This window comes from Salvelinus namaycush, chromosome 10 (genome assembly GCF_016432855.1).
Source record: "Salvelinus namaycush isolate Seneca chromosome 10, SaNama_1.0, whole genome shotgun sequence".
NCBI classification, from domain to species: domain Eukaryota; kingdom Metazoa; phylum Chordata; class Actinopteri; order Salmoniformes; family Salmonidae; genus Salvelinus; species Salvelinus namaycush.
In genome coordinates this window covers 40,038,026-40,064,439 of record NC_052316.1, presented here as the reverse complement: position 1 = coordinate 40,064,439, position 26,414 = coordinate 40,038,026, and the positions used below count along the sequence as shown (strand labels likewise).

At 44.4% G+C, this 26,414-nt stretch overlaps 1 protein-coding gene across 7 annotated transcripts in view; it reads left to right on the top strand.

The window, feature by feature from the left end:
• The window catches only part of LOC120055015 (coagulation factor XIII B chain-like), a 126,071-nt gene that overhangs the window by 42,549 nt on the left and 57,108 nt on the right, over window positions 1-26,414 (top strand). For 4 of the 7 annotated variants that reach the window (XM_039002856.1, XM_039002855.1, XM_039002858.1 and 1 more), the window contains exons 13-15: window positions 14,613-14,756; window positions 19,001-19,174; window positions 22,554-22,727. In XM_039002856.1, coding sequence (XP_038858784.1) covers window positions 14,613-14,756; window positions 19,001-19,174; window positions 22,554-22,727 — 492 coding nt within the window. Of the gene's footprint in view, window positions 1-14,612; window positions 14,757-19,000; window positions 19,175-22,553; window positions 22,728-22,824; window positions 23,026-26,414 lie in introns of all 7 variants that reach the window. The other 3 variants (XM_039002853.1, XM_039002854.1, XM_039002852.1) reach the window with 1 other exon arrangement.

Genomic DNA, 26,414 nt, shown 5'->3' with positions numbered 1-26,414 from the left:
CAGATTACTGTAGAAATGTCTCTATCTCATGTAGCTGAACAATAGTGGAAGCCCGAGCACACAAGTTATTTATTCTGATATCAAATATAGTGGCCTTAAAAATACTACAAATTAAAATCATTCAAATTAAAATGAGTTGTTTTCTGACCTATTATTAACAGACTGAACCAACACAGTTCCTACATTCAGCATTTTCACAAGAACTGTGTTTTTACCACAGTGCAGGTTTGATTAAATTCCATGTATTGGAGTTTTCCAGTATTTTGGATCAGTCCCCCTTCACAGAAGTCCTCTTCATTGCTCCCTAGGGGCTGTAACTCTGTAGACAAACATTAACTTTGGGATAGACACTGTTTATTTATGTTCTACTCCTTCCATTTTAACAGCATCTACCATTTGATCGACATGAAATCATCTCTGACTCTGCTGTGTCTGGTGGTATGGGTGAATGTGGATGGTTCATCAGCTCAGACAGGTAAGGATGTGTTTTCCTTCACTTTCTCACATGCTTCTAGTGCCCACATTGGGTTAGTATCCACCAATTGCTCTGTAAGACACAAACTAGACGATACAAAGTGAGCAAACTTAACTGATGCGTTTGCTTTGCTACGTTTAGCTACTATTGAAGATCATCATAGGGAAACAACACATTACTCTTCTGATACGCAGGGAAAGAGATGACAATTTCTGCCATCAATTCCATATTCACTTATGTTTTTGACAGGACTTCAAGAATATAAACTCAGCAAAAAAAGAAACATCCTCTCAATGTCAACTAAATTTATTTCAGCAAACTTAACATGTGCAAATATTTGTATGAACATAACAAGATTCAACAACTGAGACATAAACTGAACAAGTTCCACAGACATGTGACTAACAGAAATTGAATAATGTGTCCCTGAACAAAGGGGGGGGGGGGGTCAAAATCAAAAGTAACAGTCAGTTTCTGGTGTGGCCACCAGCTGCATTAAGTACTGCAGTGCATCTCCTCCTCATGGATTGCACCAGATTTGCCAGTTCTTGCTGTGAGATGTTACCCTACTCTTCCACCAAGGCACTTGCAAGTTCCCGTACATATCTGGGGGGAATGGCCCTAGCCCTCACCCTCCGATCTAACAGGTCCCAGACGTGCTCAATGGGATTGAGATCCGAGCTCTTTGCTGGCCATGGCAGAACACTGACATTCCTGTCTTGCAGGAAATCACGCACAGAACGAGCAGTATTGCTGGTGGCATTGTCATGCTGGAGGGTCATGTCAGGATGAGCCTGCAGGAAGGGTACCACATCAGGGAGGATGTCTTCCCTGTTACGCACAGCGTTGAGATTGCCTGCAATGACAACAAGCTCAGTCCGATGATGCTGTGACACAGTGCCCCAGACCATGACGGACCCTCCACCTCCAAATCGATCCCGCTCCAGAGTACAGGCCTCGGTGTAACGCTCGATAAACGCGAATCCGACCATCTCCCCTGGTGAGACAAAACCGCGACTCGTCAGTGAATAGCACTTTTTGCCAGTCCTGTCTGGTCCAGCGACAGTGGGTTTGTGCCCATAGGCGACGTTGGTGCCGGTGATGTCTGGTGAGGACCTGCCTTACAACAGGCCTACAAGCCTTCTGTTCTGCCTCTCTCAGCCTATTTCAGACAGTCTGAGCACTGATGGAGGGATTGTGCGTTCCTGGTGTAACTTGGGCAGTTGTTGCTGCCATCCTGTTTCTGTCCCACAGGTGTGATGTTTGGATGTACTGATCCTGGGCAGGTGTTGTTACACGTGGTCTGCCACTGCGAAGACGATCAGCTGTCCGTCCTGTCTTCCTGTAGCGCTGTCTTAGGCGTCTCACAGTACGGACATTGCAATGTATTGCCCTGGTCACATCTGCAGTCCTCATGCCTCCTTACAGCATGCCTAAGGCATGTTCACAAAGATGAGCAGGGACATTGGGCACTATACTGACACTAAAGAGTCAGTATAAATGCCTCTTTAGTGTCCTAAGTTTTCATAACTGTGACCTTAAATTGCCTATCGTCTGTAAGCTGTTAGTGTCTTAACGACCGTTCCACAGGTGCATTGATTGTTTATGGTTCATTGAACAAGAATGGGAAACAGTGTTTCAACCCTTTACAATGAAGATCTGTAAAGCTATTTGGATTTTTGCCAATTATCTTTGAAAGACAGGGTCCTGAAAAAGGGCCGTTTCTTTTTTTGCTGAGTTTATAATCAAATTGTCATTTGATCCATATGGTCCCTCTTTAAATGATGTGCAGCTTATAAAGGCTGCATAAAGTCATGCTCTATAAAGGGTTCATAAATGTGGCATACAGTAACTCTGTAACATAACCACCAAATCAAATCAAATTGTATTAGTCACATGCACCGAATACAACAGTGAAAGGCTTACTTACGAGCCCTTAACCAACAATTCAGTTTCAAAAAAATATGGATAAGAATAAGAGATAAAACTAACAAGTAATTAAAGAGCAGTAGTAAAATAACAATAGCGAGACTATATTCAGGGGGTACCGATACAGAGTCAATGTGCGGGGGCACCGGTTAGTTGAGGTAGTATGTACATGTAGGTAGAGTTATTGAAGTGACTATGCATAGATGATAGCAACAGAGTAGCAGCGGTGTAAAGAGGGGAGGGGAGGGGGGGTCGAATAGTCTGCGAATAGTCTGGGTAGCCATTCGATTAGATGTTCAGGAGTCTTATGGCTTGGGGGTAGAAGCTGTTTAGAAGCCTCTTTGGACCTAGACTTGGCACTCTGGTACCGCTTGCCGTGCGGTAGCAGAGAGAACAGTCTATGACTAGGGTGGCTGAAGTCTTTGACAATTTTTAGGGCCTTCCTCTGACACCGCCTGGTATAGAGGTCCTGGATGGCAGGAAGCTTGGCCCCAGTGATGTACTGGGCCGTTCGCACTACCTTCTGTGGTGCCTTGCGGTCGGAGGCCGAGCAGTTGCCATACCAGGCAGTGATGCCGCCAGTCAGGGTGCTCTCGATGGTGCAGCATAACGCACCAATATGACATACACCTGTGCTTTACAAAGAGTTGCATAAGCACTGCTCAATAAAGGCTTTATAAATCATATTAAATTGAGTTTTCAAAAAGCATTCATAACCTAGTCATGCGTCTTTGTAGAGCTTTGAAATGCCAGGATAGTGGGCTCAATTCCCGGGACTACCCATATGTAAAAATGTATGCACGCATGACTGTAAGTCGCTTTGGATCAAAGTTCCTGCTAAACGGTATATAATATATTATATTTCACAAAAACATTTCTCAGATGGCCTAACCTCTTTCCCTCTTGTGTGCATAGTCAATATTAGACCTGACCTCAGCTTCCCCCAAAATGCTGTGTTGCAGGATGACACACACTCTAAAGCGCATTCACGCACAGAAAAAAAATTGGTATGGCCTTTTAAAATCATATATTTGTATTCTGTTTTCTCGTTTTTTGTTAGTTCCCCTGTTTTTTCCATTTCCCCCCTTTTCTGTGTTCATAACAATGCTTAAATCACATCAGGGGACCACGTTTTGAAAAAATCTAAGAAACATCGATTTTTTTTGTGTAGTTAGCCTTTAATTCGGTGCACATGCATTTTGGTTCGTGAAGTTTCTGTAACACAGTAAGCACAAATCAAATGCCCACTTGTGGTGCCACTGGAAAGCGAAAAACAGGTAAGTTAACCTTATTTATTATAATTTAAATTAGTTTGTTGCAGTTAAGTGTTTAGTTAGATTACATAACTAACTCAATTGTTATTACAAATAATGTCGGTGACTTTACAGGAATTCCTAGCTAGCTAACGTTAGATAGTTAGTTAACGTTAGCAACATACGCTCTAGCTAGCTAGCAGGCTCAGCTAAATAAAACTCCCCCTAGATACACCTACGTCTCATAGTCACATCATAAAATTTGTAATGAAAGAGGAATATAATAATACATATCAAGTTTCCCATCTCCCCATTTAGAGTATGTCTTGTGCAGCACAGAAATGCCCTCGTACAAAGGCATTTCCTAACAGAACTGCTAACTTGCTTTGTTTCATACTTTTAAGGCTGGAACCAACCAAGAACCATTCATCCGCCAGCTCAGGGACAAGCTACACTATTCACAGGGCTCCCGAGTGAAGGTACTGCATCTCAGTGCAAAAGAGGTCACTGCAGTCCCTGGTTCTAATCCAGGCTGCATCAAATCTAGCTATGCTTGGGAGTCCCATAGGGTGGTGCACAATCGGGTTTGGCAGGTGTAGGCCATCAATGTAAATAAGAATTTGTTCTTAATGCCTTGCCTAGTTAAATAAAGGTCAAATGAAAACATTCACAGCCCTGTGTAGTATTCAACCTAATTGCTGGACATTTTTAAACTGAATGTATTTGTATTGTTTAAAAAGGAAATATAGTTTAAACTTGTCTTTAATGTTTATTTGTTTTAGCTCTTAGTGATAATTCCCTAAGTGTTAATACATTGTGTTGACATCAATCAAGCCTTTTTTGTATGTGTTATAAATGACCAAAGGGTTATTGATGTTATAGTATGTACAGCGCCATGCGATATAGAGTCTTTATGGATGTGTTATGAATGTCCTACGGTGTCTGACTTTAAATTAAGTACTACAGGCCACAACATGAAGTGTCAATAAAAAGATTCTGCTGATTTATGAAGGTTCTCTCATGATCCACATGTTACTGTAGGGCAGTGCTATTCAACTGGCAGCACGCAAGCCAGATCCGGACAGATCGTTTATTCATTTAGACTGGCCCTTTGATCAATTCTGAATAAATGAAATCAAACTTTATTTGTCACATGCGCCGAATACAACAAGTGTAGTCCTTACCATGAAACGATTACTTACAAGCCCATAACCAACAGTGCAGTTCATGAAGAGTTAAGAAAATATTTACCAAATAAATTAAAGCAAAAAATAATTAAAAGTAACACAATAAGATAACAATAACGAGGCTATATACAGGGGGTACCGGTACCAAGTCAGTGTGCTGGGGTACAGGTTAGTTGAGGAAATTTGTACATGTAGGTAAGGGTGAAGTCACTATGCATAGATAATAAACAACGAGTAGCACTATACAAAACAAATGGGGGGGTGTCAATGTAAATAGTCCGGTGGCCATTTGATTAATTGTTCAGCAGTCTTATGGTTTGGGGGAAGAAACTGTTAAGGAGCCTTTTGGCACTCCGGCACCCGCTTGTCGTGCGGTAGCAGAGAAAACAGTCTATGACTAGGGTGACTGGAGTCTTTGATGCCAGTTCTCTGACCTCTCCCCTATAGTCTGTCTCATTGTTGTAGGTGATCAGTCCTACCACTGTTGTGTTGTCAGGAAACTTAATGATGGTGTTGGAGTCATGTTTGGCCACGAAGTCGAGGGTGAACAGGGAGTACAGGAGGGGACTAAGTACACACCCCTGAGCGGCCCCAGTGTTGAGGATCAGCGTGGCAGACGTGTTGTTGCCTACCCTTACCACCAGTTGCAAAGGGCGGTGTTTAGTACCAGGGTCCTTAGCTTAGTGATGAGCTTTGTGGGCACTATGGTGTTGAATGCTGAGCTGTATTTAATGAACAGAATTCTCAAATAGGTGTTCCTTTTGTCCAGGTTTGAAAGGGCAGTGTGGAGGGATATTGAGATTGCGTCATCTGTGGATCTGTTGGGGTGGTATGCGAATCGAAGTGGGTCTAGGATATCCGGGAGGATGCTATTGATGTGATCCATGACCAGCCTTTCAAAGCAATTCATAGCTACCAACGTGAGTGCTACGGGGCGGTAATTCAGGCAGGTTACCTTCGCACAAGGACTATGGGGGTCTGCTTGAAACATGTAGGTATTACAGTCAGGGAGAGTTTGAAAATGTCATTGAAGACACAACAGTTGGTCATTTTTTTTTAATTGTACCTTTATTTAACAAGGCAAGTCAGTTAAGAACAAATTCTTATTTTCAATGATGGCCTAGGAACAGTGGGTTAACTGCCTGTTCAGGGGCAGGACAACAGATTTGTACTTTGTCAGCTCGGGATTCAAACTTGCAACCTTTCGGTTACTAGTCCAATGCTCTAACCACTAGGCTACCCTGCCGCCCCAAAAAGCATTAATAAAAGCTCTGCAAAATAAATCCCCTCCAAAATCCGACTCAGTGCCAAAATGGCAAGTGTAGTCTTTTGTGTGGTTTCTAGCGGTTTCTAGTGGTTTCTAGCAGTTTCTAGTGGTTTCTAGTGGTTTCTAGCAGTTACAAGTGAGCGAAGGTGATAATGTATGTGATATCAACAGAGAAGTATATTTTCTGGGTAATTTAAATATTGACTGGCTATCATCAAGCTGCAAACTGAAACCAGTGCCAAACTGTAACCAGTGCCAAACTGTAACCAGTGCCTTCAACCTGGATCAGGTTGTCAGTCAACCTACCAGGGTAGTTAGAAACTGCACAGGAATTAAATCATCAACATGTCTTGATCACATCTTTACTAACGCTGCAGAATCGTGCTTTAAAGCAGTATCCAAATCCATAGGATATAGTGATCACAATATAATAGCCATATCTAGGAAAACCAACGTTCCAAAGGCTGGGCCTAAAATAGTGTATAAAAGGTCATACAACAAGTTTTGTAGTGATTCATATGTTGATAATGTAAAGAATATTTGCTGCTCTGTGGTGTGTAATGAGGAGCAACTGTCACACCCTGGCCTTAGTTATCTTTGTTTTCATTATTATTTTAGTTAGGTCAGGGTGTGACATGGGGAAGTATGTGTTTTGGTTTGTCTAGGGGTTTGTAGGTTTAATGGGGAAAAGTCTTGTCTAGGTGTTTGTATGTCGATGGCTGCCTGGATTGGTTCTCAATTAGAGACAGCTGTGGTTTATTGTCTCTAATTGGGAGCCATATTTAAGGCAGCCATGGGCATCATGTGTTTGTGGGGAATTGTCTATGTTGAACGTTTGTTGCTTGTCTGTGCACTTACGTTATTTAGCTTCACGGTCGTTTGTTGTTTTGTTAGTTTGTGTATAGTGTTCGTTTCGTGTTTTTTCTCTCTTCCAAAATAAAGAGATGTATTTTGCACATTTGCTGCGCCTTGGTCCAATATCTCTCAAGAAGACGATCGTGACAGAATTCCCCACCAACCATGGATCAAGCAGCGTGAGCGGAACCAACAACAACGGCAAAGTAACCAGGACTCGTGGACATGGGAGGAAATATTGGACGGAAAGGGACCCTGGGCTCAACCAGGAGAATATCGCCGCCCCAAAGCTGAGCTGGAGGCAGCGAAAGAAGAGAGGCGGCGATATGAGGAGGCAGCACGGAAACAAGGCTGGAAGCCCGTAAGTCAAACCCAAAAATTTCTTGGGGGGGGGCTCTCGGGTAGTTTAGTTGGGTCAGTCGGGAGACGTGAGCCAACTCCTCCTGTTTACCGTAAGGAGCCGGTGAGGGCGGATTTGGAGGAGAGTGACGCAGAGACAGTAAAGGAGTTAATGGAGAAATTGGAGGAGAGAGTTATGAGGGATGTATTGGTTTGGTGCATGAGGCACGGCATCCGTCCGAATGAACGTGTTGGTGACTTAATGTCACCGGGAACAGTTCTCCATACTCGTCCTGAGGAGCGTGCTAGCCGTCTGGTTAAGACAGTGCCTACAGCACGCACAAAGCCTCCTGTGCGTCTCCAGAGTCCTGTGCGTACTGTTACTGCTCCTCGCACTAGCCCTGTGGTGCGTGTTCCCAGCCCAGTACCACCAGTGCTGACACCACGCACTAAGCCTACTGTGCGTCTCCAGAGCCCTGTTACTCCTCCACGCACTCTCCCTGTGGTGCGTGTATCCAGCCCAGTGCCTCCAGTTCTGGCACCACGCACTAAGCCTCATGTGCGTCTCCAGAGCCCTGTACGCACTGATCCTTCTCCCCGCACTCGTCATGAGGTGCGTGCCCTCAGCCCGGTACCACCAGTTCCGGTACCACGCACCAGTCCTATAGTGCGCCTTGAGAACTCAGTGTGCCCTGTTCCTGCTCCCCGCACTAGCCTTGAGGTGCGTGTCTCCAGTCCGGTACCACCAGTTCCGGCACCACGCACTAAGCCTCCTGTGCGTCTCCAGAGCCCTGTACGCACTGTTCCTTCTCCCCGTACTCGCCCTGATGTGCGTGCCCTCAGCCCGGTACCACCAGTTCCGGTACCACGCACCAGGCCTATAGTACGCTTTGAGAGTCCAGTGTGCCCTGTTGTTGTTCCCCGCACTCGCCTTGATGTGCGTGTCTCCAGTCCGGTACCTCCAGTTCCGGCACCACGCACCAGGCCTACAGTGCGTCTCAGCCGGTCAGAGTCTGCCGTCTGCCCAGCGGCGCCTGAACTGCCCGTCTGCCCAGCGGCGCCTGAACTGCCCGTCTGCCCAACGGCGCCTGAACTGCCCGTCTGCCAAGCGGCGCCTGAACTGCCCGTCTGCCAAGCGGCGCCTGAACTGCCCGTCTGCCCAACGGCGCCTGAACTGCCCGTCTGTATTGAGCCTTCAAAGCCGCCCGTCTGCCATGAGCCTGCAAAGCCGCCCGTCTGCCATGAGCCTACAGAGCCGTCCGCCAGACAGGAGCCACTAGAGCCTTCCGCCAGACAGGAGCCGCTAGAGCCTTCCGCTAGACAGGAGCAGCCAGAGCCTTCCGCCAGACCGGATCAGCCAGAGCCTTCCGCCAGACCGGATCAGCCAGAGCCTTCCGCCAGACCGGATCAGCCAGAGCCTTCCGCCAGACCGGATCAGCCAGAGCCTTCCGCCAGACCGGATCAGCCAGATCCGTCAGCCAGCCATGAGCAGCCAGATCCGTCAGCCGGCCATGAGCAGCCAGATCCGTCAGCCAGCCATGAGCAGCCCAGCCAGGATCCGCCAGAGCCTTCCAGCCAGGATCCGCCAGAGCCTTCCAGCCAGGATCCGCCAGAGCCATCCAGCCAGGATCCGCCAGTCAGTCCGGAGCTGCCGTCCCTCAGTACGGAGCTGCCGTCCCTCATCCTGGTGCTGCCCCTTATCCTGGTGCTGCCCCTTATCCTGGTGATGCCCCTTATCCTGGTGCTGCCCCTTATCCTGGTGCTGCCCCTTATCCTGGTGCTGCCCCTTATCCTGGTGCTGCCCCTTATCCTGGTGCTGCCCCTTATCCTGGTGCTGCCCCTTAGTCCGGTGCTGCCCCTTAGTCCGGTGCTGCCCCTTAGTCCGGTGCTGCCCCTTAGTCCGGTGCTGCCCCTTAGTCCGGTGCTGCCCCTTAATCCAGTGGGGTTAAGTTGGAGGGTGGTCAATTGGAGGAGGCTACGAAAGCGGGTAGTGACTATGGTGGGGTGGGGACCACGACCAGTGCCAGAGCCGCCACCGTGGACAGACGCCCACCCAGACCCTCCCCTAGACTTTATGCTGGTGCGCCCGGAGTTCGCACCTTAAGGGGGGGGTTATGTCACACCCTGGCCTTAGTTATCTTTGTTTTCATTATTATTTTTGTTAGGTCAGGGTGTGACATGGGGAAGTATGTGTTTTGGTTTGTCTAGGGGTTTGTAGGTTTAATGGGGAAAAGTCTTGTCTAGGTGTTTGTATGTCGATGGCTGCCTGGATTGGTTCTCAATTAGAGACAGCTGTGGTTTATTGTCTCTAATTGGGAGCCATATTTAAGGCAGCCATGGGCATCATGTGTTTGTGGGGAATTGTCTATGTTGAACGTTTGTTGCTTGTCTGTGCACTTACGTTATTTAGCTTCACGGTCGTTTGTTGTTTTGTTAGTTTGTGTATAGTGTTCGTTTCGTGTTTTTTCTCTCTTCCAAAATAAAGAGATGTATTTTGCACATGCTGTGCCTTGGTCCAATATCTCTCAAGAAGACGATCGTGACAGCAACCAGACGCTGCACTTGACACATTTATGAAACTACTTATTCCAGTTACTACTAAACACGCACCCATTAAGAAAATGACTGTAAAAACTGTTAAATCCCCTTGGATTGATGAGGAATTTAAAATTTGTATGGTTGAGAGGGATGAGGCAAAAGGTATGGCAAATAAGTCTGGCTGCACAACCGACTGATTGGCAAATATACTGCAAATTAAGAAATCATGTGACTAAACTAAATAAAAAGAAACTACACTATGAAACAAAGATAAATTATATAAAGAATGATATAAAGAATGATAGTAAAACGTTTTGGGGCACCTTAAATTACATTTTGGGAAAAAAAAGCCAAATCGGCTCCTTCATTGATTGAATCAGATGGTTCATTCATCACACAGCCCACTGATATTGAAAACTACTTTAATGACTTTTTCATGCAAGATAAGCAAACGTAGGGGTGACATGCCAGCAACAAACGCTGACACTACACATTCAAGTAGATCGGACCAAATTATGAAAGGCAAGAATTGTACTTTGGAATTCCGTAAAGTCAGTGTGGAAGAGGTGAAAAAATTATTGTTTCTATCAACAATGACAAGCCACCAGGGTCTGACAATCTGGATGGAAAATTACTGAGGATAATAGCAGACGATATTGCACTCTTATTTGCCGCATCTTCAATTTAAGCCTACTAGAGAACGTGTGCCCTCAGGTCTGGAGGGAAGCTAAAGTAATCCCGCTACCCAAGAATAGTAAAGCCCCCTTTACTGGCTCAAATAGCTAACCAATCAGCCTGTTACCAACCCTTAGTAAACTTCTGGGAAAAATTGTGTTTGACCAGATACAATGCTATTTTACAGTAAACAAATTGAAAACAGATTTTCAGCATGCTTATAGGGAAGGACACTCAACAAGCACATCACTTACACAAATGACTGATGATTGGCTGAGAGAAATTTATGATACAATGATTGTGGGGGCTGTCTGTTAGACGTCAGTGCATCTTTTGACATTATCGATCATAGTCTGCAGCTGGAAAAACGTATATGTTATGGCTTTACACCCCCTGCTATTTTGTGGATAAAGAGTTACCTGTCTAATAGAACACAGAGGGTGTTCTTTAATGGAAGCCTCTCAAATATAATCGGCCCCTTGCTTTTATTTTTTTTTACTAACGACATGCCACAGACTGAGTAAAGCCAGAGTGTCTATGTATGAGGATGACTTAACACCATACGCGTCAGCTACTACAGCGACTGAAATGACTGCAACACTCAACAAAGAGCTGCACTTAGTTTCAGAGTGAGTGGCAAGGAATAAGTTAGTCCTAAATATTTCTAAAACTGAAAGCATTGCATTTGGAACAAAACATTTACTAAACCCTAAACCTCAACTAAATCTTGTAATAAGTAATGTGGAAATTGAGCAAATTGAGATGACTAAACTGCTTGGAGTAACCCTAGATTGTAAACTGTCATGGTCAAAACATATTGATGCAGTAGTAGCTAAGATGGGAAGAAGTCTGTCTATAATAAAGCGATGCTCTGCCTTCTTAACAAAACTATCAACAAGACAGGTCCTAGTTTTGTCACACCTTGACAACTGTTCAGTCGTGTGGTCAGGTGCCACAAAAAAGGACAATTGGCTCAGAACAGGGCAGCACGGCTGGCCCTTGGATGTACACAGAGAGCTAATATCAATAATATGTATGTCAATCTCTCCTGGCTGAAAGTGGAGGAGAGATTGACTTCATCACTACTTTAATTTATAAGAGGTATTGACATGTTGAATGCAGCGAGCAGTCTGTCACAGTTCAGACACCCATGCATACCCCACAAGACATGCCACAAGAGGTTCCTTCACAGTCCCCAAGTCCAGAACAGACTATGGGAGGCACACAGTTCTACATAGAGCCATGACTACATGGAACTCTATTCCACATAAAGTGACTGATGCAAGCAGTAAAATTGAAAATTAAAAAAACGGATAAAAAACACTTTATGGAACAGCGGGGACTGTGAAGCAACACAAACATTGGCACAGACACATGCATACACCCACACACACAATAATATATGCACTATACATACACATGGATTTAGTACTGTAGATATGTGGTAGTGGTGGAGTAGGGGCCTGAGGGCACACAATGTGCTGTGAATGTATTGTAATGTTTTAAAAATTGTATAAACTGCCTCAGTGTGACAAAAAACACACCTAATGACTGAGGGAACTTAATTCAAAGCACACTTCCTAAAGAACTGAAATTTAGCATTACCTGATTTGACAGCGCTTTGTGCTATTTATTGAGATGCTTAGTTTTCAGATAATAAAAAAATTGCCTTATTACTTTTAAGAAACTTTAAATAGTTGTTTAAATAAAATAATGAGTGTTGAGCCTTGTTCTTTTCAATGATAATCCCATTTTGTGGTTGAACCTCGACCTACGTTGTTTGAAGCCCTCCACTTCTTCCCCAATTACTTTTACCAACATTTAACATGAAGAAAATAGCATTATTGTTGGTAATGTGTTACTTTTTTATACAGTTCTTCCGAAGAATAATCGCATGTGGAAAATGTCCGGCCTCCCTGCAATTAACCTTCTTTACATCTGGCCCCTATAAGAATATAGTTGAATATGTCTGTTGTAGGGTGTGAGCCATATTTAGATGGTGTCACGGCCGTCGTCAGGGTGGAAACGACCGGACCAAGGTGCAGCGTGGTTAGCGTACATTTTCCTTTTATTTTGAATGTCGCCAACAAAAACAAGAAAAAAACTACAAAACGACCGTGAAGCTTACTAGGGCTATAGTGCCACTAACAAAGATAACTACCCACAACTAAGGTGGAAAAACAGGCTGCCTAAGTATGATTCCCAATCAGAGACAACGATAGACAGCTGTCCCTGATTGAGAACCATACCCGGCCAAAACATAGAAACAGAAAACATAGAAATAAAGAAACTAGAATGCCAACCCTAGTCACACCCTGGCCTAACCAAAATAGAGAATAAAAGCCTCTATGGCCAGGGCGTGACAGATGGGTTGATGGACCTGCAAAGCTTGGGTTTTGGGTGTGTGTGTATTCTTATTCGTCTTCTCTCCCATGCGGGAGACCAGGGCTTGAAACCAAATCAAATCAAATGAATGCGAGTGTAGCGAAATGCTTGTGCTTCTAGTTCCGACCGTGCAGTAATATCTAACAAGTAATCTAACAATTTCACAACAACTACCTTATACACACAAGTGTAAAGGAATGATTAAGAGTATGTACATATAAATATTTGGATGAACGACATAGGCAAGATGCAGTAGATGGTATAGAGTACAGTATATACATGTGAGATGAGTAATGTAGGGTATGTAAACATTATATAAAGTGGCATTGTTTAAGTGACTAGTGATACATTTATCACATCCAAGTATTCATTATTAAAGTTGCTAGAGTCTGTATGTTGGCAGCAGCCACTCAATGTTAGTTAACAGTCTGATGGCCTTGAGATAGAAGTTGTTTTTCAGTCTCTCGGTCCCCGCTTTGATGCACCTGTACTGACCACGCCTTCTGGATGATAGCAGGGTGAACAGGCAGTGGCTCGGGTGGATGTTGTCCTTGATCTTTATGGCCTTCCTGTGACATCGGGTGGTGTAGGTGTCCTGGAGGGCAGGTAGTGATTACAACCTGTTACAATGGTGCCAACATTTTGTGGCTGATCTTTCAGCGGGGGAGTGGGTGAAATGATCAAAGACCTGACTGGGCCCAGCACCGCACGGTATGGCTCATTACATTGTTGTGTGCGTGTTTGTGTACTGAGGAACATGCAACTTGGTTCCAGAAGAAAGACACTGTCAATTTCCTTATGTTGGGGGCTTTAATCAAGATAACTGCTTCTTGGTGTAACCTCGTACACAGGCTATTGCACATATAAGCCTGGGATATCAACCATTCAAAGTTGGCCGTAGTGGGAGTGACCATAGAACTCTATGGGAGTGACCTTACTGAATAAACTATTTGTTATCATGTCCTTTGACACCAAATATATTTCCCCTTGTCGTCACAAGTTAACACAGCCACAAAGTCAAACTCCACCCATTTCCAAAATGTCCATTCTTCAAGTTTCAGTTTAAACCTAATCCTAACCTTTACCACACTGCTAACCTTATGCCTAACCCTAACCTTGAATTAAGACCAAAAAGCAAATGTTTGTTTTCATGAATTTCTACGATATAGCCAATTATGACTTTGTGGCTTTGCTATCTAGTGGAAACCATTCCCCTAGCCTCAAGAGAGAGAAAAAACAATGATCCCTAATTTCCAGCTAGCTAATTAGCAAAGGACATAGCTAGCTAATGGCTTCACCCAGAAGAATAAAGACTACACACTTATAATTGTGGGGAAAACTATCCCAATAAACAAACACAATCTCTTTACTGCCAAGACGTCTGACCAATTCGACTGATGCACAAGACACATGGGGGAAGTTGTTGTGGAGATGATTGGTTGGTTGATTAAGCCAATGAGTAATGCGCTGGGAGAGTCTTTTATCATATTTGACATAGTGGGTTATGTCACATTGGTGATTATGTCACACAGTTATGTCCCATTTATGAACCCTTTATAAAGCATGACAAACTGTTATAGATGACTTGTAACACATTTATGTAGTGCTGATGAAAGCATTATGAAGGCTTTCTGAAGTCTTTATAAGCTGAATGTAATTTAAAGCATGAGCGTCTCGGTCACTGTATGCATGCTGTGCTTCATCTGCAGAGTACTGTGGTAAGCCTGAGGGTGCAGGGAGGAGAATGCCGCTGGTTCCTGATCGAGAGCGTTATGAAAATGGGGCCCAAGTAGAGTATGGATGTCTTGCAACTTGTAAGAACGGAGAGTGGGATAAGAGCATCAAGGGCAAAGGTCAGTTTAAAGGGGCAATCTGCAGTTGCTACACCTATTGTTGGACTTCTAAATTAATGACATGTACCAAATGTTTCTTAAAGAACATAACTTATAAATGACTCATGAGCTTAGTTCAACTGTCGCACCTCATCATAACCCAAAGATTGTTTACTAACAAAGGAGTAAAACAAAGTAAATGTAAACAAACACTATACAGCCTCAAAACATGGTTCAATGTATAATGTTGATATCATGATGGTCTGTCCTTGCATCTATAGCTATGTCTATGAATTTGAGAGTGGTAACATTTCTCCAGCCCTATCACTCAGCTTTTAACCAAAACAGGGGCGGGGAAGCTCTTTCTTATTGTTTCAACTTCTGATTGTGTCTTTAACGTCTATGGCATTACTATGGTACTGTCAACATTGAAATGTTTATTGCATTTACTACAATTCAGGACTTGACATTAACTTTTTTTTACCCACTTGTCATTTGGAAAAGTATGACAGATTTTTCACTTGTGTGAAAGCTCAAGTCCAAATTGTGTTGTATGATGCAAATAGACACTTTACAAAATGAAACTCATTAGTATCATTATTATTATCATACAGAGAATGAGACAAAAATGTAGAATACATTCTGTCTGGAGCTGGGTAATATGGACGGAGTTGTTTATGCACAGTTAGGCCTACTTTCCATTATGGCTCTAGACAGCCTAGCTATGCTAGCTATTCCTAACATGTGCAGGGAATGGATAATGGATATTTTGATGTTCCTCGTGTCAAAGTAGAATCCAGAATGATTAGATTTATTTTTTTCTCATTAGGAATCATCTTTTCTGTTCATATTGGCCTAGATTATATGTTACATAATTCACCACCTGATGAGGAAGTGTGAAATCAAAACACATTAGCTAGATTGCTAACATGAAATAAGATATTGTTGCTAGATAGATCAATTACATTGCTAACAGTGAATGTAATGTCCAACAAAAACAGTCCTTTGGTGGACCTATATAGAGTATATATTCACTACAAACAGCGCGCTCCGCTCCGTTCCACTACTGCATCATCTCAATTACATTCTCTGTTTGTAAAGTGGCAGCATTTCCTTATTATTTAATGTTGAGAATATGTGTTAAACTCACAGAAACCTGGAACTCCACTCTCTTTAAAAATAATTGTTTTAAAAACAGTTTTTCCCTCAATTACATTTTGAATGTTGCTCTCTCTCCTGGAGCAACAGCCCCCTTGACGTTTCATGTCCGTACGAAACCTGTTTGCAGACAAAATAATTGCTAAAACTGAGCAACTAACTTACTAAGTACACTACAGTGCATTCGGAAAGTATTCATACCCGTTGAATTTTTCCACATTTTGTTACGTTACAGCCTTATTCTAAAATGGATTAAATCAATCAATCTACACGCAATACCGCACAATGACAAAGCCATAAGAGGTTTAGAAATTTGTGCACATTTATTTAAAATAAAAAACATAAATACCTTACTTACATAAGTATTCTGACACTTTGCTATGAGACTCAAAAACCTTTTTCCATTGATCATCCTTGAGATGTTTCTACAACTTGATTGGAGTCCACCTGTGGTAAATTAAATTTATTGTACATGATTTGTAAAGGAACACATCTTTCTAAATAAGGTCCCACTGTTGACAGTGCATGTCAGAGCAAAAACCAAGACATGAGGTCGCAGGAATTGCCCGTAGAGCCACGAGACAGGATTGTGTTGAGGCACAGATCTGGGGAAGGGTATCAAAAAATGTCTCGAACATTGAAGCTCTCCAAGAATACAGTAGCCTCCACATTATTAAGTGGGAGAAGTTTGGAAAAACCAAGACTCTTCTTAGAGCTGGCCGCCCGGCCAAACTGAGCAATTGGGGGAGAAGGGCCTTGGTCAGGGAGGTGACCAAGTCCTCGATGGTCACTCTGACAGAGCTCCAAAGTTCATCTGTGGAGATTGGAGAACCTTCCAGAAGGACAACGATCTCTGCAGCACTCCACCAATCAGGCCTTTATGGTAGAGTGGCCAGACGGAAGCCACTCCTCAGTAAAAAGGCACATGACAGCCCACTTGGAGATTGCCAAAAGGCACCTAAAGGACTTTCAGACATTGAGAAACAAGATTCTCTGGTCTGATGAAATCCAGATTGAACTCTTTGGACTGAATACCAAGCGTCACATCTGGAGGAAACCTGGCACTATCCCTACGGTGAAGCATAGGATGGCAGCATCAAGCTGTGGGGAGGTTTTCAGCGGCAGGGACTGGGAAACTAGACAGGATCGAGGTAAAGGCTGAGAGACCTGAAAAAAGTGCAGCGACAAGAAGAATGGGAGAAACTCCCCAAATACAGGTGTGCGAAGCTTGTAGCGTCATACAAAAGAAGACTCGATGCTTTAATCGCTGCCAGAGGCGCTTCAACAAAGTACTGAGTAAAGGGTCTGAACGATTATGTAAATGTGATACTTATGGGGGGGGTTTTAAATACATTTTCAAAAATTTCTAAAAAACAGTTGTTGCTTTGTAATTATGGGGTATTGTGTGTAGATTGATGAGGGGGAAAAACAATTGAATACATTTTAGAATAAGGCTGTAACCTAACAAAATATGGGAAAAAGTCAAGGGGTCTGAATACTTTCCGAATGCACTGTACAAAAAAGTGATTGAAAAAACGCTTGTGTCTCTCAATACAATACAATCATTATATCCGATGTGCTCTGCAGAGATTTTTTTAACATTTTTTTTATTTTACATTTTTTTAACTAGGCAAGTCACTTAAGAACAAATTCTTATTTTCAATGACAGCCTAGGAACAGTGGGTTAACTGCCTTGTTCAGGGGCAGAACGACAAATTTTTACCTTGTCAGCTCAGGGATTCAATCTTGCAACCTTTCGGTTACTAGTCCAACGCTCTAACCACTAGGCTACCTGCCTCCCCCCTCTAACCACTAGGCTACCTGCCTCCCCCCTCTAACCACTAGGCTACCTGCCTCCCCCCTCTAACCACTAGGCTACCTGCCTCCCCCCTCTAACCACTAGGCTACCTGCCTCCCCTCTCTAACCACTAGGCTACGCTGCCTCCCCCCTCTAACCACTAGGCTACCTGCCTCCCCCCTCTAACCACTAGGCTACCTGCCTCCCCCCTCTAACCACTAGGCTACGCTGCCTCCCCCCTCTAACCACTAGGCTACGCTGCCTCCCCCCTCTAACCACTAGGCTACGCTGCCTCCCCCCTCTAACCACTAGGCTACGCTGCCTCCCCCCTCTAACCACTAGGCTACGCTGCCTCCCCCCTCTAACCACTAGGCTACGCTGCCTCCCCCCTCTAACCACTAGGCTACGCTGCCTCCCCCCTCTAACCACTAGGCTACGCTGCCTCCCCCCTCTAACCACTAGGCTACGCTGCCTCCCCCCTCTAACCACTAGGCTACGCTGCCTCCCCCCTCTAACCACTAGGCTACGCTGCCTCCCCCCTCTAACCACTAGGCTACGCTGCCTCCCCCCTCTAACCACTAGGCTACCTGCCTCCCCCCTCTAACCACTAGGCTACCTGCCTCCCCCCTCTAACCACTAGGCTACCTGCCTCCCCCCTCTAACCACTAGGCTACCTGCCTCCCCCCTCTAACCACTAGGCTACCCGCCTCCCCCCTCTAACCACTAGGCTACCCGCCTCCCCCCTCTAACCACTAGGCTACCCGCCTCCCCCCTCTAACCACTAGGCTACGCTGCCTCCCCCCTCTAACCACTAGGCTACGCTGCCTCCCCCCTCTAACCACTAGGCTACCTGCCTCCCCCCTCTAACCACTAGGCTACCTGCCTCCCCCCTCTAACCACTAGGCTACCTGCCTCCCCCCTCTAACCACTAGGCTACCTGCCTCCCCCCTCTAACCACTAGGCTACCTGCCTCCCCCCTCTAACCACTAGGCTACGCTGCCACCCCAAATTGTGAGAACAGTGCGCAACACATCACATCCGGAGGACACTGATTCAATTCTGATCTGAGTAATTGTTTGATGTTATTATTTTACTTGCCCATTCGAACAACTTAAGTCTATATTTTGCTTGCCCGACTATTTTGATTTTCACTTGTCCCGTACAAGATTTAATGTCGAACCTTGCAATTGGAATGATATTTCCACACAGAGTAACACGTTACACTGTTTTTAAAAGATGTGGTGGAAATGGAGGAGCCAAAAGAGTGTATGGAGGAGGGTATTCCTCCATGTCTGTGCTTCACTTGCAGATTACTGTAGTAAACCTGAGGGTGCAGACACCAGAATGCTGCTGATTCCTGACCGAGAGAGATATGAAAATGGGGACAAAATAGATTATGGATGCCTTAGCGGCCCAAACACAGGCTCAAGAGGAAAAGCAACTTGCAAGAACGGAGAGTGGAGTAAGACAATCGAGTGTCAAGGTAAGTCTGTAGGACTGTATTTTAAAGTACAGAAAGTACCAGGTATTTACATGAACATATGGTAATTCGACAATTATAACCTATTAATAATTGATTAATTTGAACCCGTACCACTGGGTACCGTTACCTTGGTACAAGGTAGTTACCAAAAAAAATTAAAAATCTTCCCATTTTTAAATTTAACCAGGCAAGTCAGTTAAGAACAAATTCTTATTTAAAATGACGGCCTAGGAACAGTGGGTTAACTGCCTTGTTCAGGGGCAGGATGACAGATTGTTTACTTGTCAGTTCTGTGATTTGATCCAGCAACCTTTCGGTTACTGTCCCAATGCGCTAACCACTAGGCTATCTGCCGCCCCGATTATGTTTCAGTCCCATAAAATAAAGTACCGGTAAGTCAAGGGGGGGGCAAAGTACGGCCCCCGGGCCCTTTAATTAAATGTAAAAAAAAAATGTTTTATACCTTTGACTCCCCAATTTCATGGTATCCAATTGGTAGTTATAGTCTTGTCCCATCGCTGCAACTCCCGTACGGACTCGGGAGAGACAAAGGTCGAGAGCCGCGCGTCCTCTGAAACACAACCCAGTCAAGCCGCACTGCTTCTTGACACAATGTCCACTTTACCCGGAAGCCAGCCGCACCAATGTGTCGGAAGAAACAGCGTACACATCTGGCCACACTGGGTCAGCGTGCATGCGCCTGGCCCACCACAGGAGTCGCTAGAGCGAGATGGTACAAGATCATCTCTGCATGCCAAACCCTCTCCTATCCCGGACGATGCTGGGCCAATTGTGCGCTGCCTGATGGGTCTCCCAGTCACTGCCAGTTGTGACACCTGGCCACACTGTGTCAGCGTGCATGGCCCAGGGACTGAAAAATAATCGGGGTGGCAGATAGCCAAGTGGTTAGCGTGTTGGGCCAGTCACCAAAAGGTTGCTGGATCGAATACCAGAGCTGACAAGTAAACAATCTGTCATCCTGCCCCTGTAGTGATGCCTCAAGCACTGTGATGCAGTGCCTTAGACTGCTGCACCACTCCGGAGGCCCCCGCAAATTGATTTTAACAAACAATTGGTCCCCCCAAAAATGTGTCTTTCCGTTGAATTTCAAAATCCCGATGTGGCCCTTATGCCAAAAAGTTTGCCCACGCCTGCGGTAAGTCTTATGTCAGTGGTACTGTATTACCATAGCACTGTACCTTTTGCAATGCCTTATCACATTTTTCACACAGTAGCCCCCATTGAACTGTTTTGACCTAAAAGATGTGGTGGAAAAGGAGGAGCCTGGATGGGAGTGTATGGAGCAGTGTATTACAGACTCTTTGATAGAGTGGTGAGGAGGAGAAGCTCCACGAGCCCATAGTATCCAGATGTAATTTAGCCAATTACTGTAGTCATTGTGATCTGTACAGTTGCTATTTTCTCAGATTTTCTCATGTCAATTAATTCGTGAATTTCCTGGATTACTCATTCTATAAATAAAGTATGATTTAAATCAACAAATACGGTAGTCAGTTGAAAAAAAGTTAAATTGGCTGTGTTGGCAAAATCACAACATATCCCATTGAGCCAATCGGGGAAAGGCTGCCCGTTATCACAGTTTCAAGACCAGTAAGAAACATCCAGCTAACCCTACGCCAATGACGCCAGTGGATCTCAAAACTGAACTTGGATCTGTGTTAAGTAGCCATGATATGCTTCACCATCGTATTCTTATGACAGATATCTTGAATCAGTCATGACTATTCAATAAAACAATACATAATTTTAAAGTTTCTTTCCAGTGAATTTCTTAGTTACATGAGTTGTAAAACTAGCAAAGGAGTTGAGGCTACAGTATTTATGAAGTTTGGCAATGAGGATGAAAACTAGCATATTTCAACTAGCCAGCTAGTATAGCCAGGGAAAACCTGGGAAAACGAGCTCAGACCTGGTGCGCATTGCGGACATGCACGCTCTGCTAATTCAGGAGACAGATCAACGTTTTTATGCGCTGATATCAGGAGTTGGGAGCAAAACGTTTGATTAAACAATTCAGTGACTGAAACTGTTTAATAGTAAAACATACTTTAAAACGATGTTTGGCTGAATCCTGAATATAGAAAATAAATGGCGAATTTGCCTACGGACACGGTAGACTCCTCCTTCTCATTTACCTTCTGCTTGTCCAGAATAGTTGATTGACTTCCAGAAACACACACCCTCATTACAGATTTAAAGGGCGAATGCACTGATTTGGCCTCATTTTTCATCAATGCTCATTATGAATTTTAGCACCTATGACTGAAGTCAAACGAGAGTTGTCTTGGAGTTGTGGTTTGATGTGGGTGTGTCTTTGCCATTCAATCACAACAAACAAGGACAGCAGCTAGCCAGCTTGAGTTGAAACACTGTTGAAAGCAAGCTGGCAACATGTATCATACAGGTCAACAGGTTTGCTAGATTATGAGCTAGCTAGCTAACGGTAGCTAGCAGGGATCAACCCTGTCTTCAGGTGCAATGTTAGCTATGCAAATCTTCCTCTCACATCACACGTTAGGGAGAGGCTATGTATTTAACTAGTTCTATCACAGTATCATATCCCAGTATCATAGTGGCGTAGCCTATCAGCTAATGACATGTAGCTACCTAGCTAATGTAGCTACATCTAGCTAGCTAGCAAGCTATAAACACAATTTAGCTAGCTACTTTACTTAACAACAACACTCTTGACGGTTGACAGCACAAGTAGAAACTAGTCATGTTTAACGTTAATCCATATCCTGGCCATCTGCACAAGATTACTGAACAACTTTATGGAAGCCCATCATTAGAGTAGCTATTTCCCAAGCAAGGGCAAATACTAACCACACATCTTGTCTGGCGAAGCAGTTCAAGTGCTGTGGGTGAGTTCCCAGTTGTTTTGATCGCACTGAAGTCGGAAAGTCTGAGATATACGAGGTCCAAGTTCCCATTTGTTTTGAACACGCCATTAATTGTAATGCAAACCAAGCCCTCAAGAGAATCCTGATGCAGTCACGTACCAAACACGTTTTGGACGAGACTGACTTCATTACCAAAATGATAGTATAAACACTTTGTAGTCAATTTTGACACTAGAATTAATGTTTCTTACTTATATTGATGATATATAGGCCTTTTAAAAGAGAAGCTGGTTCTAAAGGGCAGTTGACCTTTGAAAAAGCTTTTTGCTGAGAGGGATAAATATCAACTTTGCCTAACTTTTATTTAAAGGGGATCTGCACGTATTCTGGAATAGAAGGCCAAGACCATGTTAACCACAGTGTTTCCTTGGTTTTCTCAAATTCCTAATTTAGAACATAAAATGTTGCAGATCAATTGAAATGCATGATTGATATATATTTCCTGTTTGATCTAGTGACCTGTCCCCCAGCCCCTCCTATTAATAATGGAGATCACACTGTCAAAGAGAGAGATGGTGAAGGCGTTATTACAGAGGTTTCCTACCAATGTAACTTGGATTATACACTGAGTTTCACAGGCAGCATCAGATGTCTGAATGGAGAATGGCAGACCCCACCAAAGTGCCTACGTAAGAACATGACTTTCATCCAGTATTAACATATCATGTATATGAAACGCATGGCTCAAGTATTGCTGCTTTAATGTTACCATTTCATTTCCATCAGGTCCTTGTGAGATTCACACTTTTAAACCAGAGTACCATCTGCAAGATTTACCCCAAATAATGTACATGGAACACGGTGAAAAAAAGACTCTTCGGTGCAAACATGGATATTACCATAAACATGCACCTGAAAGCAATACAGCAGAAATTGAAGTGGAGTGTAATGATGGAGAGATAAACTATCCATTTCCAAAATGCATTGGTAAGAAAACATGTCCTCTTCATAGTAACTTTAAATACTGTCTAACAAGCTGATCAACATCACAAGAATGCATTGTCATCTGCATTTTCAAGATTGGTCTGAGGATACATACAGTTGATTGTGGCAAAGACCATGGGCAAAGGCTCACACAGCCTGGTAAACAGAGCTCATGGTCAATGGCCAAGGGGGTTGATGCTTGTCTGTTCAGGAACATGAAAAGGGGCACAGTATCTGAACGGATGATGGGGACTGAGAGGCACTCCTTGCCCCCTTGGTCAGGGAATGGCCTGTACCCCTGTACCCCTGCCAAACAGCAGGAGACAGGACCGCACATAAACCAAAGCTCACCTGTGTTGTGGGGATTTTATTTATTTAAAATATAACTTGCCATTTCAAAGGGGCCTTCTGCAATTTCTACATCTATATTTGGACTTTTAATTAATGATGTATACCCATTGATTCTTCAAAAATATTACTTGTAAATGCTTCATGAACTTAGCTCAGCTGTTGTACCCCATCATAACCCATGTTTTTTTTTGTTATACATAAACTCAGCAAAAAAAGAAATGTCCTCTCACTGTCAACTGTGTTAATTTTCAGCAAACATAACGTGTCAATATTTGTATGAACATAACAAGATTCAACAACTGAGACATAAACTGAACAAGTTCCACAGACATGTGACTAACAGAAATGGAATAATGTGTCCCTGAACAAAAGGGGGGTTCAAAACCAAAAGTCAGTATCTGGTGTGGCCACCAGCTGCAGTAAGGACTGCAGTGCATCTCCTCCTCATGGACTGCACCAGATTTGCCAGTTCTTTCTGTGAGATGTTACCCCACTCTTCCACCAAGGCACCTGCAAGTTCCCGGACATTTCTGGGGGGATTGGCCCTAGACCTCACCCTCCGATCCAACAGGTCCCAGACGTGCTCAATGAGATTGAGATCCGGACTCTTCCTGTCTTGCAGGAAATCACGCTCAGAATGAGCAGTATGGCTGGTGGCATTGTCATGCTGGAGGGTCATGTCAGGATGAGCCTGCAGGAAGGGTACTACATGAGGGAGGAGGATGTCTTCCCTGTAACGCACAGCGTTGAGATTGCCTGCAATGACAACAAGCTCAGTCCGATGATGCTGTGACACACCGCCCCAGACCATGACGGACCCTCAACCTCCAAATCAATCCCGCTCCAGAGTACAGGCCTCGGTGTAATGCTCATTCCTTTGACGAGAAACGCAAATCCGACCACCACCCCTGGTGAAACTGAACCGCAACAAAACAGCGAAGACGCTGCGAAGACGCTGCCACTGCGAAGACGATCAGCTGTCCGTCCTGTCTTCCTGTAGCGCTGTCTTAGGCGTCTCACAGTACGGACATTGCAATTTATTGCCCTGGCCACATGTGCAGTCCTCATGCCTCCTTGCAGCCAGCCTAAGGCACATTGCTACCAACAAGAGGAACCAGTTACACACCTGCTGACAGAAATCTGTTCTTGCCTGATGAAAGGGTAACGGTGACCTGTACCTCAGGATTCTGGAACTCTTTCTCGCGTCAGACTGAAAATACAATAACATGCAAAGAGGACGGACAATGGTCATCTTCTACAACAGATTGTGAACGTATGTTCATACTCAAATCAAATCACATTTTATTTGTCACATGCTTGGTAAACAACAGGTGTAGGCTAACAGTGAAATGCTTACTTCCGGGTCCTTTTTCAACAATGTAGATTTAAAGATAAAAAGTCAAATGAAAATAGAAAGTGACAAATGGAGTACAAAGTTAATAACAAATAACGATAAAACGAGTAAAAAATTGCATGGCTCTATACAGGGAGCAACTGTACCAAGTTGATGTGCAGGGATGCAAGATAATTGAGGTAGTTATGTACACATAGGAAGGGGTAAAGTGACTAGGCAACAGGAGAGATATTACACAGTAGCAGCAGTATACTGTTGGTAGCGGTAAAGTGACTAGGCAACAGGATAGATAATACACAGAAGCAGCAGTATACTGTAGGTAGGGGTAAAGTGACTAGGCAACAGGATAGATAATACACAGAAGCAGCAGTGTATGTGGTGAGTGTGAAAGTGTGTGTTAACGCTTGCCGTGCGGTAGCAGAGAGAACAGTCTATGGCTTGGGTGGCTGGAGACTTTGACACATTTTTGGACCTTCCTCTGTGATGTACAGGGCCATAATCACCACCCTCTGTAGCGCCTTGCTGTTGGGTGCCATGCAGTTTCCGCACCAAGCGGTGATGCAGTCAGTCAAGATGCTCTGAATGGTGCAGCTGTTAAACTTTTTGAGGATCTGAGAGCCCATGCCAAATATTTTCCTGTAGTTCACAATAAGCTTGTTTGTCTTGCTCACATTGAGGTGGAGGTCGTTGTCCTGGGACCACACTGCCAGGTCTCTGACCTCCTCCCTATAGGCTGTCTCATCATCGTCGGTGATCAGGCCTACCATCATGTGTCGTCACCAAACTTAATGATGGTGTTGGAGTTATGCGTGGCCACACAGTCTTGGGTGAATAGGGAGTACATGAGGGGACTAAGCACGCACCCCTGAGGGGTCCCCGTGTTGAGGGTCAGTGTGGCGGATGTGTTATTGCTTACCCTTACAACCTGGGGGCGGCTCCTCTCCGGAAGTCCAGGATCCAGTTGCAAAGGGAGGTGTTCAGTCCCAGGGACCTTAAGCGTAGTGATGAACTTGGAGGGCACTATGTTGTTGAACGCTGAGCTGTAGTCAATGAACAGCATTCTCACATAAGTGTTCCTTTTGTCCAGGTGGGAAAGGGCAGTCATCTGTTGCTCTGTTGGGGTGGTATTTGAATTAGAGTATGTCCAGGGTTTCTGAGATGATGGTGTTCATGTGAGCCATGATCAGCCTTTCAAAGCATTTCATGGCTACAGATGTGAGCGCTACGAGGCGGTAGTCATTTAGGCAGATTACCTTGGCGTTCTTGGGCACAGTGGTCTGCTTGAAACCATAAGTATGTGGACAACTGCTTGTCAAACATCACATTCCAAAACCGTTAAATGTCATGCCCTGATCTGTTTCACCTGTCCTCGTGCGTGTCTCCTCCCCCTCCAGGTGTCACTCATTATCCCCGGTGTATTTATACCTGTTTTCTGTTTCTCTGTGCCAGTTCGTCTTGTTTGCCAAGTCAACCAGCGTTTATCTCCTCGCTCCTATTTTTCCCCAGTCTCTGTTTTTCCTCGTCCACCTGGTTTTGACCCTTGCCTGTCCTGACACCAAACCCGCCTGCCTGACCATTCTTCCTGCCCTGACCTCAACCCTGCCTAACGCCTTGTACTGTTTGGAGTCGGACCTGGTTACTGAATCCCTGCCTGTCTTGACCTCAAGACTGTCTAACGCCCTGTAGT